Source organism: Temnothorax longispinosus, chromosome 10 (assembly GCF_030848805.1).
Source record: "Temnothorax longispinosus isolate EJ_2023e chromosome 10, Tlon_JGU_v1, whole genome shotgun sequence".
NCBI classification, from domain to species: Eukaryota; Metazoa; Arthropoda; class Insecta; order Hymenoptera; family Formicidae; genus Temnothorax; species Temnothorax longispinosus.
The window spans coordinates 145,755-160,831 of record NC_092367.1 but is presented as its reverse complement, the minus strand read 5'-3'; the positions used below and the strand labels follow the sequence as shown (position 1 = coordinate 160,831).

General features: G+C 34.5%; 1 protein-coding gene across 7 annotated transcripts in view; it reads left to right on the top strand.

The window, feature by feature from the left end:
- The window catches only part of LOC139820699 (ATP-binding cassette sub-family G member 1), a 31,641-nt gene that overhangs the window by 8,932 nt on the left and 7,632 nt on the right, over nucleotides 1–15,077 (top strand). For 2 of the 7 annotated variants that reach the window (XM_071791142.1, XM_071791146.1), the window contains exons 3-5: nucleotides 12,492–12,609; nucleotides 13,859–14,063; nucleotides 14,848–14,993. In XM_071791142.1, the coding sequence (XP_071647243.1) occupies nucleotides 12,492–12,609; nucleotides 13,859–14,063; nucleotides 14,848–14,993 (469 nt within the window). Of the gene's footprint in view, nucleotides 1–9,443; nucleotides 9,466–12,491; nucleotides 12,610–13,858; nucleotides 14,068–14,847; nucleotides 14,994–15,077 lie in introns of those variants that run through there. The other 5 variants (XM_071791145.1, XM_071791147.1, XM_071791149.1 and 2 more) reach the window with 4 other exon arrangements.

The following is a 15,077-nucleotide window of genomic DNA, read 5'->3' as shown; positions in this document are numbered from 1 at the left end:
TGTTGAGGGGGATCGACTTGAAAGATATCGCATTATGTATGTTGTAAGATATGTTGTAAAATCAAGACACGTACCACTACGTGGTTTCGTCGGTATTCCGCTTGCTCGAGTGAAGAATGTAAATTTTCATTTGTTTTCCATTCAACTCTTGCTCTCAAGAGTTTCTTGTTCCTCTCCTGAAGATTCCGCTTTTCAGAAAAAGCGTGGTAAAGTCGATGCCTACAGGCACTTCATTGACGCCCCTTTTCCGCGATGCTGATTTATTCTTTCACCGTAGGCTACACCTACCGCTACACCCCACGTACATGTTTACGTATGATGTAATTTATGTCAAGATCATTTCACGCGGAGAATATTCTTGCCGTAATACAGGTATCTTCGCGCATCGAGGCGTGTAATGGAGTAGGTCATATGCGTTAAGTAACATATAGTACGGGCGTGCATTTCAATGATGTTGAATCGATAATTATCGCTCTGCATCGACAATTCTCTGGACGGGATGTATCTTAAGGCAATGACTCCTTACTCTCTCGACGTCTAATTAGATATCACGTGAGAACAACCGCGAGCAATGCCACAACTGACGAGTACAAAATTACTTCGCGTCCGCAGAACAGAGAATCGAATCTATTACTTTAATGACAAAAATATATTGATTCACACTTGCGTCTGTGGCAATCTTTCAACTCGTAAATTTGAGACGTAGGAGAATTACAGGGAATCTGTTTCGCCCTAAAAATCATATTCGTATGCGATAAAATCGGATTCCTAAAAATGTCGCGAAGGTATTATGATAGCTTTTCCTTCTGTAAGAAATTCCGCACAACGGTGAAACGTGAAATTTGTTGCGGTCTATAATAAAGATACGTAATGCGATTATAATTTGTAACATTTCGCTTTCTATACAGGCGTAATAATCTCGACGTTTCTCTCACAGATATGATAACCTTCACTTGATCTGCTGTCAATGTAAGATAGCTTTATTAACGAAATATATTATTACTACAAAAAATGTCATAATATGCCATTATAGCATAATGATTGATTTCAGAAAAAAACATTTGTCTAAATCTTGTTGGAAGAATATAATTGTCATAATCTTTTAAAGGAGGGGGTGCAAAAGTTTGTGCCATCAACGGAAATCTGTAAAATATGCTTTGCTACCTTATTTGAGGTTGAAAGAAAAACTATATTACTTTATACACGGTTATATATTGTTTTATACAGGGTTAGATTAGGTCTGAAAAGCGAAATATCTTTTGAAAAATATATATAATTTTTTCAGACAAAAGTAGTAAAACTTAAAAAGGTCTATTTACTGGTCTTATGAGTTTGACTTTGGATGGTGTCGTCAAGATCAGTTCGAGATTATCATAAATTTTTTAAACGGGACTCCTTATTTTTTATCACATATTTTTATAACTCCTCACGAGACCTTTTCAACACACAAATTTTAGGATCTACCATTTCAAAGTTATTGAGCTTTTTTTATGGTAATATGTCGGTGACTGTAACTAATAAAAATAAAGAATAAAGAAGAAAATAAGTTATAAAGAATATATAGAACAAAATAATAAAAGTTAAATAATAAAGAACAAAAACAAAATTAAGAACCTCGACCTTGGAAGTGCCATCTAAGGTCCAATTTATAAGACTAGTAAATAAACCTTTTTAAACCTGACAACTTTTGTCTAAAAAAATTTTTTATACAACTTATATTTTTCAAGATATTTTGCCGTCCCGGGACGTTTTGGACACCCTGTATAACTATGTATTTAGTACTGTACAACTTTATACAATTATGTATATCAGGATGGGTGGTAATTTGTAGTACAACCGAGAACAAGGTGATTCTTCGTGCCAAAATAAGTCAAAATTGTAGAATAATTTTTTTTCGTACGAGGCTTTGTTTTCGAAATAAACAACTTTGAAAATCTATGAAGTATACACGCACTTAACTATATCTCGACTAACGGATCTTGCTATAGACTGCTTCTATTCAAGATTTATTAAATCAACGAATTATGGATTGGCCGCGGAAGAGTATCTTTAGTCCCTAAAATCGCTGGATCTACTCCGCTCGATTTTTATTTATGGTCATGTCAAAAGTATAATTTACGCCATAAATAGTCAAAATATTGTTGCTCACTTAAGAGAACAAATTGTAGTAGCATTTCAAAAATTACAAGCTCAATCCACCTTGGCAAAATGAGTCTGTGATTAAAAGAGCACAGCTTTGTATTCAACAAGAAGGCCAACAGTTTCAACAGTTTCTTAAATAAATTTTAAAGTAAGAAATTAAAAGATTCTTGATTATTACCGGTGTCCTCAGACAAAAACACGAACAGAAATAGTAGTATATATAGCAAGACGAACTTCCTTGAATCCTTCCTTGAATCCTTTGGAGCGCTCCGCGGGAAAGCGCGACGTATGAGTGATCATTGTTCCCGGCGAAGAGGACACATCTCGTCGCATTAAAATCGCTCGAAAAATCGTAGAGCAAAGTTCGATGCTCGGTGATACGTTGTGCTATCGAGCGACTATGTATCGTTAAAACTTTATATTCATAATACTAAGAAAAAAACAAGAATTCTCCAAAGTGACAGTTGCGCGGTTAGTATATCCTACTGATTAGTCTCATGTACTTGATATAATATCTCTAGGCAGTATATATATATAAAGTTTCGCGGGAGTTCTTCTAGAATTCCTTCCACGAAGTCCTTCCTCGGCGTATCCGTTCCTCTTCGTCGGAAAATTAAGTGAAGAATATGTATAACGCAAGGAGATATCAAACTATCTGTGTATGTAAAGTGGAAATAAACTTCTAAAAAGTCTTCCTTAGAGAAAAGAAACTATTTCAACGCTTTGCGCCAAAATATGTACGTCTGGATAATAAAAAATTATTTGAAACTTTAGAGACTAAAATTATCGCGTAGAAATAGATAATTCTATATCCTTGTCCGTTTTTGTCATGTTATTCTGCGATTCTCGTCAGTGAAAATACGTACTCCCAAAACGACCGAGTCGGAATCGACATCCGATCTTTTTTTAGAAAAACGACCGAATGGAATAGTAGTTGCTTATGTATATAGTAACTATATAGCTTGATACCCGTGTTTTGCTACGATAACACACATTTTACCCCTTTTCACCCCTTTAGAAGTCGAATTTCTAAAAATCCCTTCTTAAGTGAGTGCTTACGCTATGGAAGGAATATACTCCTCGAATTTCATGTTTCTATAGGTTTAGAGGTTTGGGCTGGGCGTTGATGAGTCAATCAGGACATTGAATTATATACATATATATATATATATATATATATATATATATATATATAATCGTACTTACTTATTCGCATTTCCGTTAACACAATATCATAAAAATACAGATAAGATGTAATTATCTAAAAAATAACGTAATATCTGTTAGAAGATTTTTATAACTTGCAATTAATAACACATTTTTATCGACTGCTTCATTGGAAATAATATCTCTTTCGCAAAAGTTTGAGATATAAACATTGTTAATAAACCATTAAGGAAAATTAATAATTTAAGATTTACAACGTAGAATTGTTATATTCGAGATAATCGTGAATTGCAAATAGCAATAACAGTATAGATCGCAGTATTTCTCATTAATCTGCATATGTTTTTTACTGATTTAATTGTGAAACGAAAGATAACATAAGTTAAAGATAATACAAAGAGTCAGAATACCGATAAATTATGTTAATTATTCGCTAATTGCGCATCTACATAATGAAGCGTCAACAAACATTTTTTAAATCTATACGTCTCTCGTTAATGTTCAGGCGAAGAAAAATAACTGTCAGCTCGTAAATAATTACAATCAATTCCTTTAATACCAGTCATTCCTTATGAAGGAGGAAAAGATACTTTAAAACAGAATCGCAAGTGTTCCTTCTTTTTCGCAATTTTATACACATAAGACTTTGGCAATCAAAGCCGTTAATAAAAACAAGTTACGTAGCTCCTACAATTACAGGCACATGGGTTTAATTTAAGCGATTATCAGGAAAACTAAGTGATCAGTGATGTGTAATTATACCGAGAATATCCGATCAGCTTTTCCACATGCAAATTAAGGAAAATTAATCTGTAATTATATCGCCGCGTATATTTGTGTGCGCGAGCTTCGACTCTAACGTTATTTTTCCTTCTGTTGAGTAAAATGACGGAAAAATATTGCTGTTTGCAGTACTGTGTTACAGCGAATAAAACGAGCTGATGATAATTCAATGCGACGCGGATAAAATATAACGCCATGTCGCGTTCGCCAGAGAGATATGTCACGCGCCTAACTATAAATTTCCTCACGCAATTGCGTGGCAATGATTCACGGACATCTGTTTCACGCTTATGCGGCGCGTGTACCAATTGGACCCGAACGATTATCGCTTCCTGCCATCGCGTCGCGATGCACACTATTCGCTCGTGCAGATTGAAAATACATTTTCGTCAAAAATTACATCGAACGTATCTCAATTTTTTAGAGAAAAAAAAATTTCATGTTCAAGTATTCAGCAAAGGACAGTTACTTTAATGAACTAGTGACATGAACTAGTGACAGTAAACGTAGTTCTAATACGTTGTTGGTTGCGGCATAGTTATTACTGTGCCCGTCTGATTTTTATTATATTGGCAATTTTTTTCAAATTCTATTATATTCTTCAATCTTTTCTACTCCTATTTCATATATAATTCTTTAAAATTGATTAGTTCTTGAATTACATACGTTAGAATTTGCTAGGAATACGTAAATACATAAAAGCCTAATAAAGTTGGATCTAATCAACCAAATCTTAAAGTATTATATATGAAATAGGGGTAGAAAAGACTGAAGAATATAATGGAATTAGAAAAGTTGCCAATAATTAATAATAAATTGCCGAAAAAGAAGAATTATTGAAAGTGGTTGAGACTTGAGCATAATTATTTGCTTATAATTGTTTGGCTTCCTCCTTTTTTGAAACTCTTGAAACTTTTGAAAGAAAATGGGACTATATAAGCTATCTAATGACGTATTAATCATTACTCTATGATTATTAGTTTCGAAGATATAAACGTTCAAAGTGTGACATGTTTTCGTTGCATCTGTGCTCCCAATGTTACATGTTACCCCCTACTTACTGTCGACAAAGACGTAGTTTTATGTCAAAATACCAGCAAAGAAAAAAGGAGAAAGATTTCGGGGAAGGATAACTTCAAAACGTAACAATAGCGCGGTGCGAGAGCGTTTGAAAGCGACATGTACATTTTTCATGATTTCGGTGCGCATCGCTTCACTTGCGGTTGATGCATGAGTCGGCAGTTTCAGGTCAAGAAACCTTCTTTGTGATTCTGCAAAGGATAACGATTGAAGCGTGACTCACGTTTTTGCGAGACGTGTTAGATGCATCGATGGGAACACACGCGCGAGTCGCGGTCGCTTTTTCTTCTGCGGAGACAAGGCGAGGAAATGATAGATGGATGCTGATATAATGTCAGTTAAATATGACAGCGCGTGACAAACAAAGAAGAATAGCCGTCTTGTAAAAATTACGCGCAAATTGTCTAATTCACAATCAGCTGCTGCATAATGCAACCGCGTTTGCTGTTTGTGCAGCTCTTCGTGGAGAAGCTAACTAAGACCTTGGACAAACTCACGTGAAATGCACAAAAATAAAGATAATGAGAGCTTAGCGGTACATATCGTTATTTCAACTATTTAATGGAGCAGCCTGCCGAGGGAAATGACATAAGTGAGGCAAAGTACTTGAATGCCGACAGTAAAAGAGTACATTCATCCGAAGTAAATCAAGCAGAACATTCTTACGGCCGCTTATTTTAGTTTGACACATATTACACTTACTCATATTATCATTTTTATGTTAATATAAATTACTTTATTTTTACATACAATTATAAATTATTGCACTACGCAAAAACGTAAATATTTCCTCAGTATTTTCGTTAATTTGATCGTATTTCCTACAAATCAAAGCGCAAGTATACGCGTTACAAGTATTTGTGCGTGTGTGTATGTAGCGGAAGACGATAAGAGAATGACACTTGAGAAATATATGCTAATGTCGTGTTCTTGTTGCGTAACCCAGTTGTTTCGATAACGTCAATAACAAGTAAGACCGTGAACTCGATCATATACGATTAAACGCACAAAGTATACACTGAGAAAAAAGAATACTTGGGCCGATGTTCATTATAGTCGGATCTTATATTTCAGGCTGTCTTAGTTACAATCTTAAGATATCATTAACCAATCACAGAGCCGTATTAAGATATTACTTAAGACGATCTTGAAATAAGATCTATGAACACCGGCTTTAAAAATTTAAAAGTTTATTTTACAGAAATAAATCTCTTATTTAAATACGGCAAAATAAAATTTTATTTCTAATAAATAAATCATATATTTTATTTTTTTAAATAAGTATTATTTATTACAAATAATTGTACATTTCCTCGACGTAAATTATTTAATTGCAAATATCGAACTTTTTTAAATTTATATAAATAGAGATATTTCTAATTAATAAATTATATATATTTATAAAAATACACATTATTAGATATAAAAAGATCTAAATGACATGTAATTTTATAATGATTATGTATAATTAGATCCGAAATTTGGCACGATATGATCTTATTTTTATATAATCATATTCGGGTTGATCTTATTATATAATATGACAACAGATCTGGTTGAATATGATTATATATACATAATCATATTCAACCAGATCTGTTGTCATATATAATCATTTTCAACCAGGTCTGTTGTCATATATAGGGTGTTGCAGAATTGCACGGCACTATTTTAGGGAAATATTTTCTAGGTCAAAGTGAACAAAAAAGTTCATATAAACATATGTCCCATACTTATTTATTAAGGGATAAAGCCACTCTAGAATTTTCAAAAAATCGATTTTTTTTGGTTAAACGATGCTTTAAGGTCTTAGAAATAAGGTACACTTGGTTTCAAAGCTCGGAAAAATCTCTATTATCCCTTTTTCGTAATCCGTCTACCGCCGCGTTCACATCTGTGAATGGTGAAACTGAAACTTTAAACGCGTTTTTCTCGAAATCGCTTTTTTAAAGTCGGGCGGAATCAGAACTCGAACACCTTTTATCCGATTGACTTGAAATTTTGAGTGAAACTTTACAATAACATTATCTTTAGAAGTACCTAGGGATTTTGCGATAAGTTGAACAAAACTTTTTTTATAAACAATTTTGTGCGACATTTTTTAGCGAAAAATAAAGCAGTTTTTTTCCAACATGGACCATTCTTACAAAAAATGATATTTCGCAATTCCCCTAGGTACTTCTGTAGAAAAATTTATATATTTTTCAAAAATCTTTGAATTTTTGTTCCAGCTCAGAAATTATAGGAGCTTCGATTCCGCCCGTTGGACGCCTTCCGCAAAAAGGCACTTTGGAGCAATGGCTCTGGTGCCGCCATTTTGGCAATAAATAATAAAAAAAATTTTTTATACTTTAATATATAGATAATAAATAGAATTAAACCAATTTGCATTTATGATTATTGTATTTCTGAAAAAAATTATCAAAAATTGGCTTTTTTTTTGGGACTCTAGAGTGGCGTTACCCCTTAATAAGATATTAAAGAGTAAAGATTATGTGTTTAACAACACATAAAACATTTAAAGTAGTAACCGCCGTTTTGTTGAATGCAGCATGATGTATTCATGTTTCTCTGGCACGTCTTATGGCATCAGGAATATTCCTAATAGTTACTGCAGCTTCCATTATGCGATTTCTCAATTCTTCTTGCGTTTCAATAAGTCTACAATAAACTAAAGACTTTATTCAACCCCCTTTACCTAACGCCATTAGACTATTTTCTATGGGGTTGAATGAAGTTTTAGTTTATTATAGACCTATTGGCACGCAAGGAGAATTCAACAAAACGGTGGCCACTTCAAAAACATATTTTAAATGTTTTACGTTAAACGTAATCTTTACTCTTTAATATCTTATTAATAAATAAGTTTAAGACATATATTTATATAAACTTTTTTGTTCATTTTGACCTAAAAAATGTTCCTCTAAAATAGTGCCGTGCAATTCTGAAACACCCTGTCATAATCAGGTCAAGCCGATTATAATTATATAAAGATAAGATCATATCGCGCCAAATTTCGGATCTAATTATATATAATCATTTAAAATTACATGTTATTTAGATTTTTTCATACCTAATAATGTATTTTTACATCTGAAGATACTATACCCACTTTCTTTTCTCGGAAGTGTAATCGAGTCTGTACTTTAAACAACTTCTATATCGAATAATATTAAATTATGCTTACGTTAGAAGATTCGCCCGTTCGTAGTGCAATTAATCATTTTTCACGTCACAAGTACAGTGACTGGCATAATAAAATAACTATCCCACAGTTTTGAGCACAATTAAATCATATTGACAATTAACAATTGAAAATTAAAATTTTAACTGTTAATTGCAATTGACAATTAAATTAGTAGGTTGTGAGTGTATGTATTTGTTTTATATGATTAAAATTAATTAATTGTTAATTGTCCTTATAATTAAAACTACTTATTTAATTATTTACTAATTTTAATTGTCAGTGCAATTAACAATTAATTTTTATTGTGATGATGATTTAATGTGTGCTATTTATTTTAAAGACTAGATATTCTTACTGGCTGTTTGTATATGTCCTTACGAGAATATATATATTTTTTTATAGCATAAGATGGCAAACGAGGAAAGAGGCAAAGAAGTTTCAATAAAATATAGCATGTAATAATTCTGATTTGCAATTTTGTTATTAATGTAATGTGATTACTAAATAATTGCAATTAAAAGGTTAGTTGCAATTAAATAATCGCAATTGAAATGCCACAATTAAATATTCAATCAATTGATTAATTAATTAAATCTTTAATTGATTGATGCCCAACACTGCCATCCCATATCGTACACAGAAATCTCTTAAAACTATAATGTTTTTAATGAAAAAGCATCCTATTATGGGGCTTTTTTGAAAGGATTACTATCACACTAAAGATTTGTTTTAAAAATTGAAAGAATTTTTGCAACAACAAGAACTTATAACTTTATCTTACCAAAACAAGTATTTTCGTGTATGACAAAAAAAGTGACCACTTTATAACTCTTAATCTATAGTTGAAAAAACTTAGTTATTTATTGTATGGCCTCCTTTGTATGGCCTTAATGACCGCCGCCAACTGTCTGTGGGCATATTTTTGACCAGCTAGATTATGTAAATGATTAAGATCGAGATTTTTCAAGTCGTTGCAGCTCATCAAATTAATTATTTTTATAACTCCGGTTTTGTTCACATTTTCGTCTAAAATCGATCATGAATTTTCGATGGAATTCAGATATAAAGAACGTGGAGACCAATCAAGCAGTTTTATGTGATGGGAGGTAAGAGATTTCTTACTGTTTTTTTTTTTTGCGGCATGCTTGGCGGGATCATTATCTTGTTGTAAAATAAACTTATTTTTCTCCAAGCCTAATTGGATCAATGAAACTTCCAACTTCTCTCATGTAAAATATCAATTTAAGTGTCAGCAGTCATGATACCATGGATTTTTATTAATTGACTCACTCTGCACTCCTTCTCAAGAAAAACAGACCAAGATCGGTAATTATTTACAAAAAGACCCCACCTGCCAATGACCTTGACCTTGACATATGTTGTCAAGGTCACCCTCCTGAGTGACCTTCAAAAGTTTTTAGCCGGCGGTCGTTATTCGTTAAAAAGTTATTAACAAAAAAAGTTTGGCGACCTCACCGATTTCAATGACCTTGATATATGTTGTCAAGGTCATGACCCCGAGTGACCTTCAGAAGGTTTTAGCCATCGCTCGCTATTCGTTAAAAAGTTATTAACAAAAAAAGTTTGGAAAATATAGTATATATAAGTGCATATATAGGTTAGTTGACGCGCTTTAAACACTTAAATACTTTTAAAGCGCGTCAACTAACCTATGTGGCATCTCGCATATTAACTTTCCACGCATGAAAAGTTCACCGGCCCGAAAGCAGGGGGGGGTGTGCGTGAACCTCGGTTCGCGTGAAAAGTGTATGCGTGAACTATTTCGGGGCTACCGCACCTCCCCCGAAAGCAGGGGGGGGGGTGTGCGTGAACCTCGGTTCGCGTGGAAAGTGTATGCGTGAACTATTTCGGGGCTACCGCACCTCCCCCGAAAGCAGGGAGGGGTGTGCGTGAACCTCGGTTTGCGTGAAAAGTGTATGCGTGAACTATTTCGACATATATATTAGTTATTTATGCCTTCCAATACTCAAAATAGCTGCTATATTTTCGAAACTTTTTTTGTTAATAACTTTTTAACGAATAACGACCGCCGGCTAAAAACTTCTGAAGGTCACTCAGGAGGGTGACCTTGACAACATATGTCAAGGTCAAGGTCATTGGCAGGTGGGGTCTTTTTGTAAATAATTACCCCAAGATCTACTATTATATCATGATGTCAGATTCTGGTAGATTTCTGTTTCATTTTCTACGTATATATCTGACACGGCAGATCATGCTTTGCTACTACCAAAATTATGCCAATATGGCATACGGCACACAATTTGTAAATCCTGCTGTTAGCAGACGTGGCTATCTGGCGAAGAGCTTCAAGATCGTTACCTCCGCGATGTTTTACCGTCTTCTGGAGGTAACGATCTTGAAGCTCTTCGCCAGATAGCCACGTCTGCTAACAGCAGGATTTACAAATTGTGTGCCGTATGCCACATTGGCATAATTTTGGTAGTAGCAAAGCATGATCTGCCGTGTCAGATATATACGTAGAAAATGAAACAGAAATCTACCAGAATCTAACATCATGATATAATAGTAGATTGTGACGACACGTTGTGCATGGTTTTTGCTGCGTTTCTGCGCTTACATATTGTGGCAGCAAATCATACTGCTAGAAAATAAGCTTAATTAATGAGGACGTAGTGGACAGGTATCTGTTGCATATTCATATTTGGATCTGCTGGCATATTACCGGTATTCTGCTAGCATTTGCCTATTGCAGTCCAAGAAATTCGAACTTCCTCTCGTCCGTCCGCATAACTCGTTTCCAGAACTCCACAGGTTGATTTGCATACTTTATTGCAAATTCGAGAGTTGCTTTCTTTTATTCTTTTTACTAATTAATGGGCGCTTGCGTGTAATATGGCTCTGTAGATTTGCTTCCCGCAATCTCCTGCGCACTGTCCGGTCGGAAATGGTCAGATGGAGTGATTCACAAAGATTTCTGACAGTTGTCCTCGGATCTTTCTTCACCATTCGTATGATGTTTGCATCATCACGCCAAGTTGTGCTTCGGGCGTTCTACCTCTTCCAGACCGATCAGCCACTGTGTTTAAAAACTTCTTATAAAGCTTCTGAATAGCGTTTTTGCTAATTTCATATTTCTGAGCGATCTGCCGCTGCGATACATCGCGTTTACATTATCTTTGATAATCAGGTTTCGAACCTGATAAGAAATTTGTCGACCAGTCATATTCAATATATTTCTACATACTGCGTTTTGTTCAAAATGTGAACCAGGAACTGTTAAGCCTTGTGTCCACGATGCTAGAAATCGCTCCGAGATCTCGGACGGAGAAAGAATTAACCAATCGCATTGGTCAATTGCCGAATTATTTAAATATGATTGATCCATTTTTTTTCCGTCCGAAATCTCGGAGCGATTTCTAGTATCGTGGACACAGGGTTTAAGTCACAGGTCACAGTAATAAACAGTTCTTTGTTTACGTTTTGTACGTGTTATACGCAACGCGAAGACTCTACAATTAATTCTAAGGCGGTTACTTTTTTGTCATACCTTGAAATGATTATTTTGTTAATAATAAAATCATAAGTATTTATTATCGCTAAAACTCGTTCAATTTTTAGTGGAATAATAAATCTTTTAAACAAAACCCAATGATAAAAAGTTTTTTCTATAATAAACATTAGTTTTAAAAGATTTTTATACACGATATGATATGGTCACTGTTTTAATGATCAATCAGCACGAATAAATTATCCAGAGTTGAGTTCTTTATTGCTTGTAATAAAGAATTCCGGTAATATACCTATAAAAACGATAAAGCAGACGAGAATGTGTCTTCGTGACCGAGTGATACGGATGGTATCGCTAATGAGCTCAAGGAGATGCGCAAAGGTCTCTTTTTCGCTTACCTCATACATCTTATGTAAAGTCAGAGCGATGACACTATAATAGCTTCATCACCTATACATCGCCTTACTAATAAAGTCTATCGACAATTAACTTTTATAGTCGCTTACTAAAATAAGGTTGTCATGGTAATTATCTCCATCCGGCAGTGCGTTGCCTTGCACATCAAATGTTTCCGATACTTTAATCACAAAAAATCGTTGTTATTTGCGTAAAATACCGCTTAACTTTCTGTTAAATTTATAGAATCGAAGATGCTTCTGAGGGGACTCAGCGGACAATTCAAGTCGGGCGAGCTGACGGCGATTCTGGGTCCATCCGGTGCTGGAAAATCGACGCTACTCAACGTTCTCGCGGGATACAAGTCAGTATAATAATCGCGAATTTTAATAATTATTTAATCGAGTAGCAAATTAAATTGGTTACTGATAATAAAGTTGATAATAAAATTAAGTATAATTGCATGGTAAAAAATTATAGTCGGGATACTCATTTTTATAGTAAATTCTATTGTAATACTAGTAATATAAACTAGTAATATAAAATACTATAAATTATAGTGTAATTATAGTATATTTTCAGCTATATTTTTTAATCGGTGTAGTCTTATTATCTTCCTCGCGTTGTTTAGCCGCTGAAGCTCAATTAAATGTCGATGAGAAATCAACGAGTCTCTAACTGCATAAATGCATAATGATGTTCATAACTAATTATTCCATGGTTGCATAAGATGGTCCATTGGAAAAAACCAACATGAAAGAACGATCAGAATACATAACTTATTATTTTTTCCAGTGATCTAACGATCAGGATTTTATCAATGTAAATGTAGGAATAAAGATGGTATCCAATGTTTCGAAGGATATAAGAACGGTATAATGTTTATTATAGGATGAGAATAACAGAATATGAGAGATACAAAAGGAACGTTAACACTCTCGCTCGATCTACGCTGAGGCTGAGCCTCGTTCAAACTCCAAAACTACACACTACGCGAAACGTTACAATTCGACTTCTCGGCTCGAAAACTTCTCTGTTACTGTTCCCTGGGCAACGAACGCCCTTTGCTCGCTTGCTTTCGAAAAACGACTCTCCACAAATTAACGCTCTGTTGTCATTAGACGATCGACTCTCTAATAGATTCTTCGCATGGCAACACGGCATCGCGACACGCGCGCGACACGCGACACACACATCTGCGCTAACACAACTCGATACATTTCAATACTACATAAATGTCAAAATAGTATAACATCGTTTTGCTTTTACATTTCCATTTGGATATAATATTCTTCTCGGATTCATTTGCCGGAGATTATATTAACCGGGATTAGTTGTCTATGTCAGCATTCATGCGAGGTTTCATCGGATAAACACTACAGTCTGCAAAAAAACTTTTTTACTAAACTTCAATGATTGTTGACCTCGAAATCGACCTGTGACACATCGACTGAATAATCAATGATATTAAAATTAATGCAATGCGTTACTACAAACTGTATCCTAATACAAAGGAAGTGACAAGCGGCAAAAAGTTTTCCGGCGCTTCACAAAAAACGTGCGACGTTTTTCCTTTTCTCTTTCAATATATATGCAAATAAAGTGAAATAAAGCTGCTCCGGTTACAGATGCACGGACATAGGTGGCTCGATAAGTATAAATGGACAACTGCGGGATATGCATGAATTCAAGAAGATGTCGTGTTACATCATGCAAAACGATCTCATACAACCAAATCTCACAGTTTATGAGGCTATGTCCTTCGCCGCCGACTTAAAGCTCGGCAAAAGGAAATCGAAATCTCAGAAATGCGCCGCTGTAAGTAGAGATCTCGGCCTTTTATATCACAGCTATATACTGGAAGACGAACGGATTGAGAAAAAACGCAATTTAATAACGCAATGCGTCAGACTATTGTAAAACTAAAAGTGGCAAGCGACGACAAATTTTCGGCATGCCATAAAATCATACAATTTTTTTTCTACAGCAATAAAATGATTTAAAATTCGAAGACAACACGAGAGAGTAATACACAGCAAAACTGCACTTTACAAGATAAACGACGTGTGGATAGATATTTCTTAAAATTAAATAACATATCAGCTATTTTTTATGCAACTCGTGTATAATCATCTCTCCCTCTCTCTTCTGCGATTAAGTTTTTTCTTGCAATACTACTGCGTAATTCTGTGCTGATAATAATGTAGTTTAATTTCAATAATTCGTTCGAAGAACTTTAACCTGAAATGCTAATCTCATTGGAGAACCAATATACTATTGTCAGCCACATCGTTAAACGTATCCCACAACTCGTAAAATAACGTATTTTACAACTCGTAAACAAAATTTCGATAGAATCGCAATCAAAACAGAAAAAGAAGCTAAAAAATTTTTCACAAGTCAAATTCGGGAGTAGTATTTGATTACTTTATAAATGTTCTTTTTTTACGCCTTTACGAGTAAAATTGCGTAACGTCCGGCAGTTCAGTATGTTTTTATGTGTAACATCGAGTGATCAAAAGCGCTTTTTTTTTACCGCGCAAATTGCACGCAAAATAAATCACGAAGATACATTTCGCATAATATCAACAATTGGTTTCAGATAGAGGAAATCTTAAGTACTCTCAGATTAACCGGAACGCGAAATACAATCACAGACAGGCTCTCCGGTGGTGAAAGAAAGAGGCTGTCAATCGCACTCGAGCTCGTAAATAATCCGCCTGTCATTTTCCTCGACGAACCGACCACGTAAGTATTAATCGCAATTAGAACTGATTATCTTAATTTCCTAGTTACATATATACCTCAATAACTTACCATTCATAAGAGGAT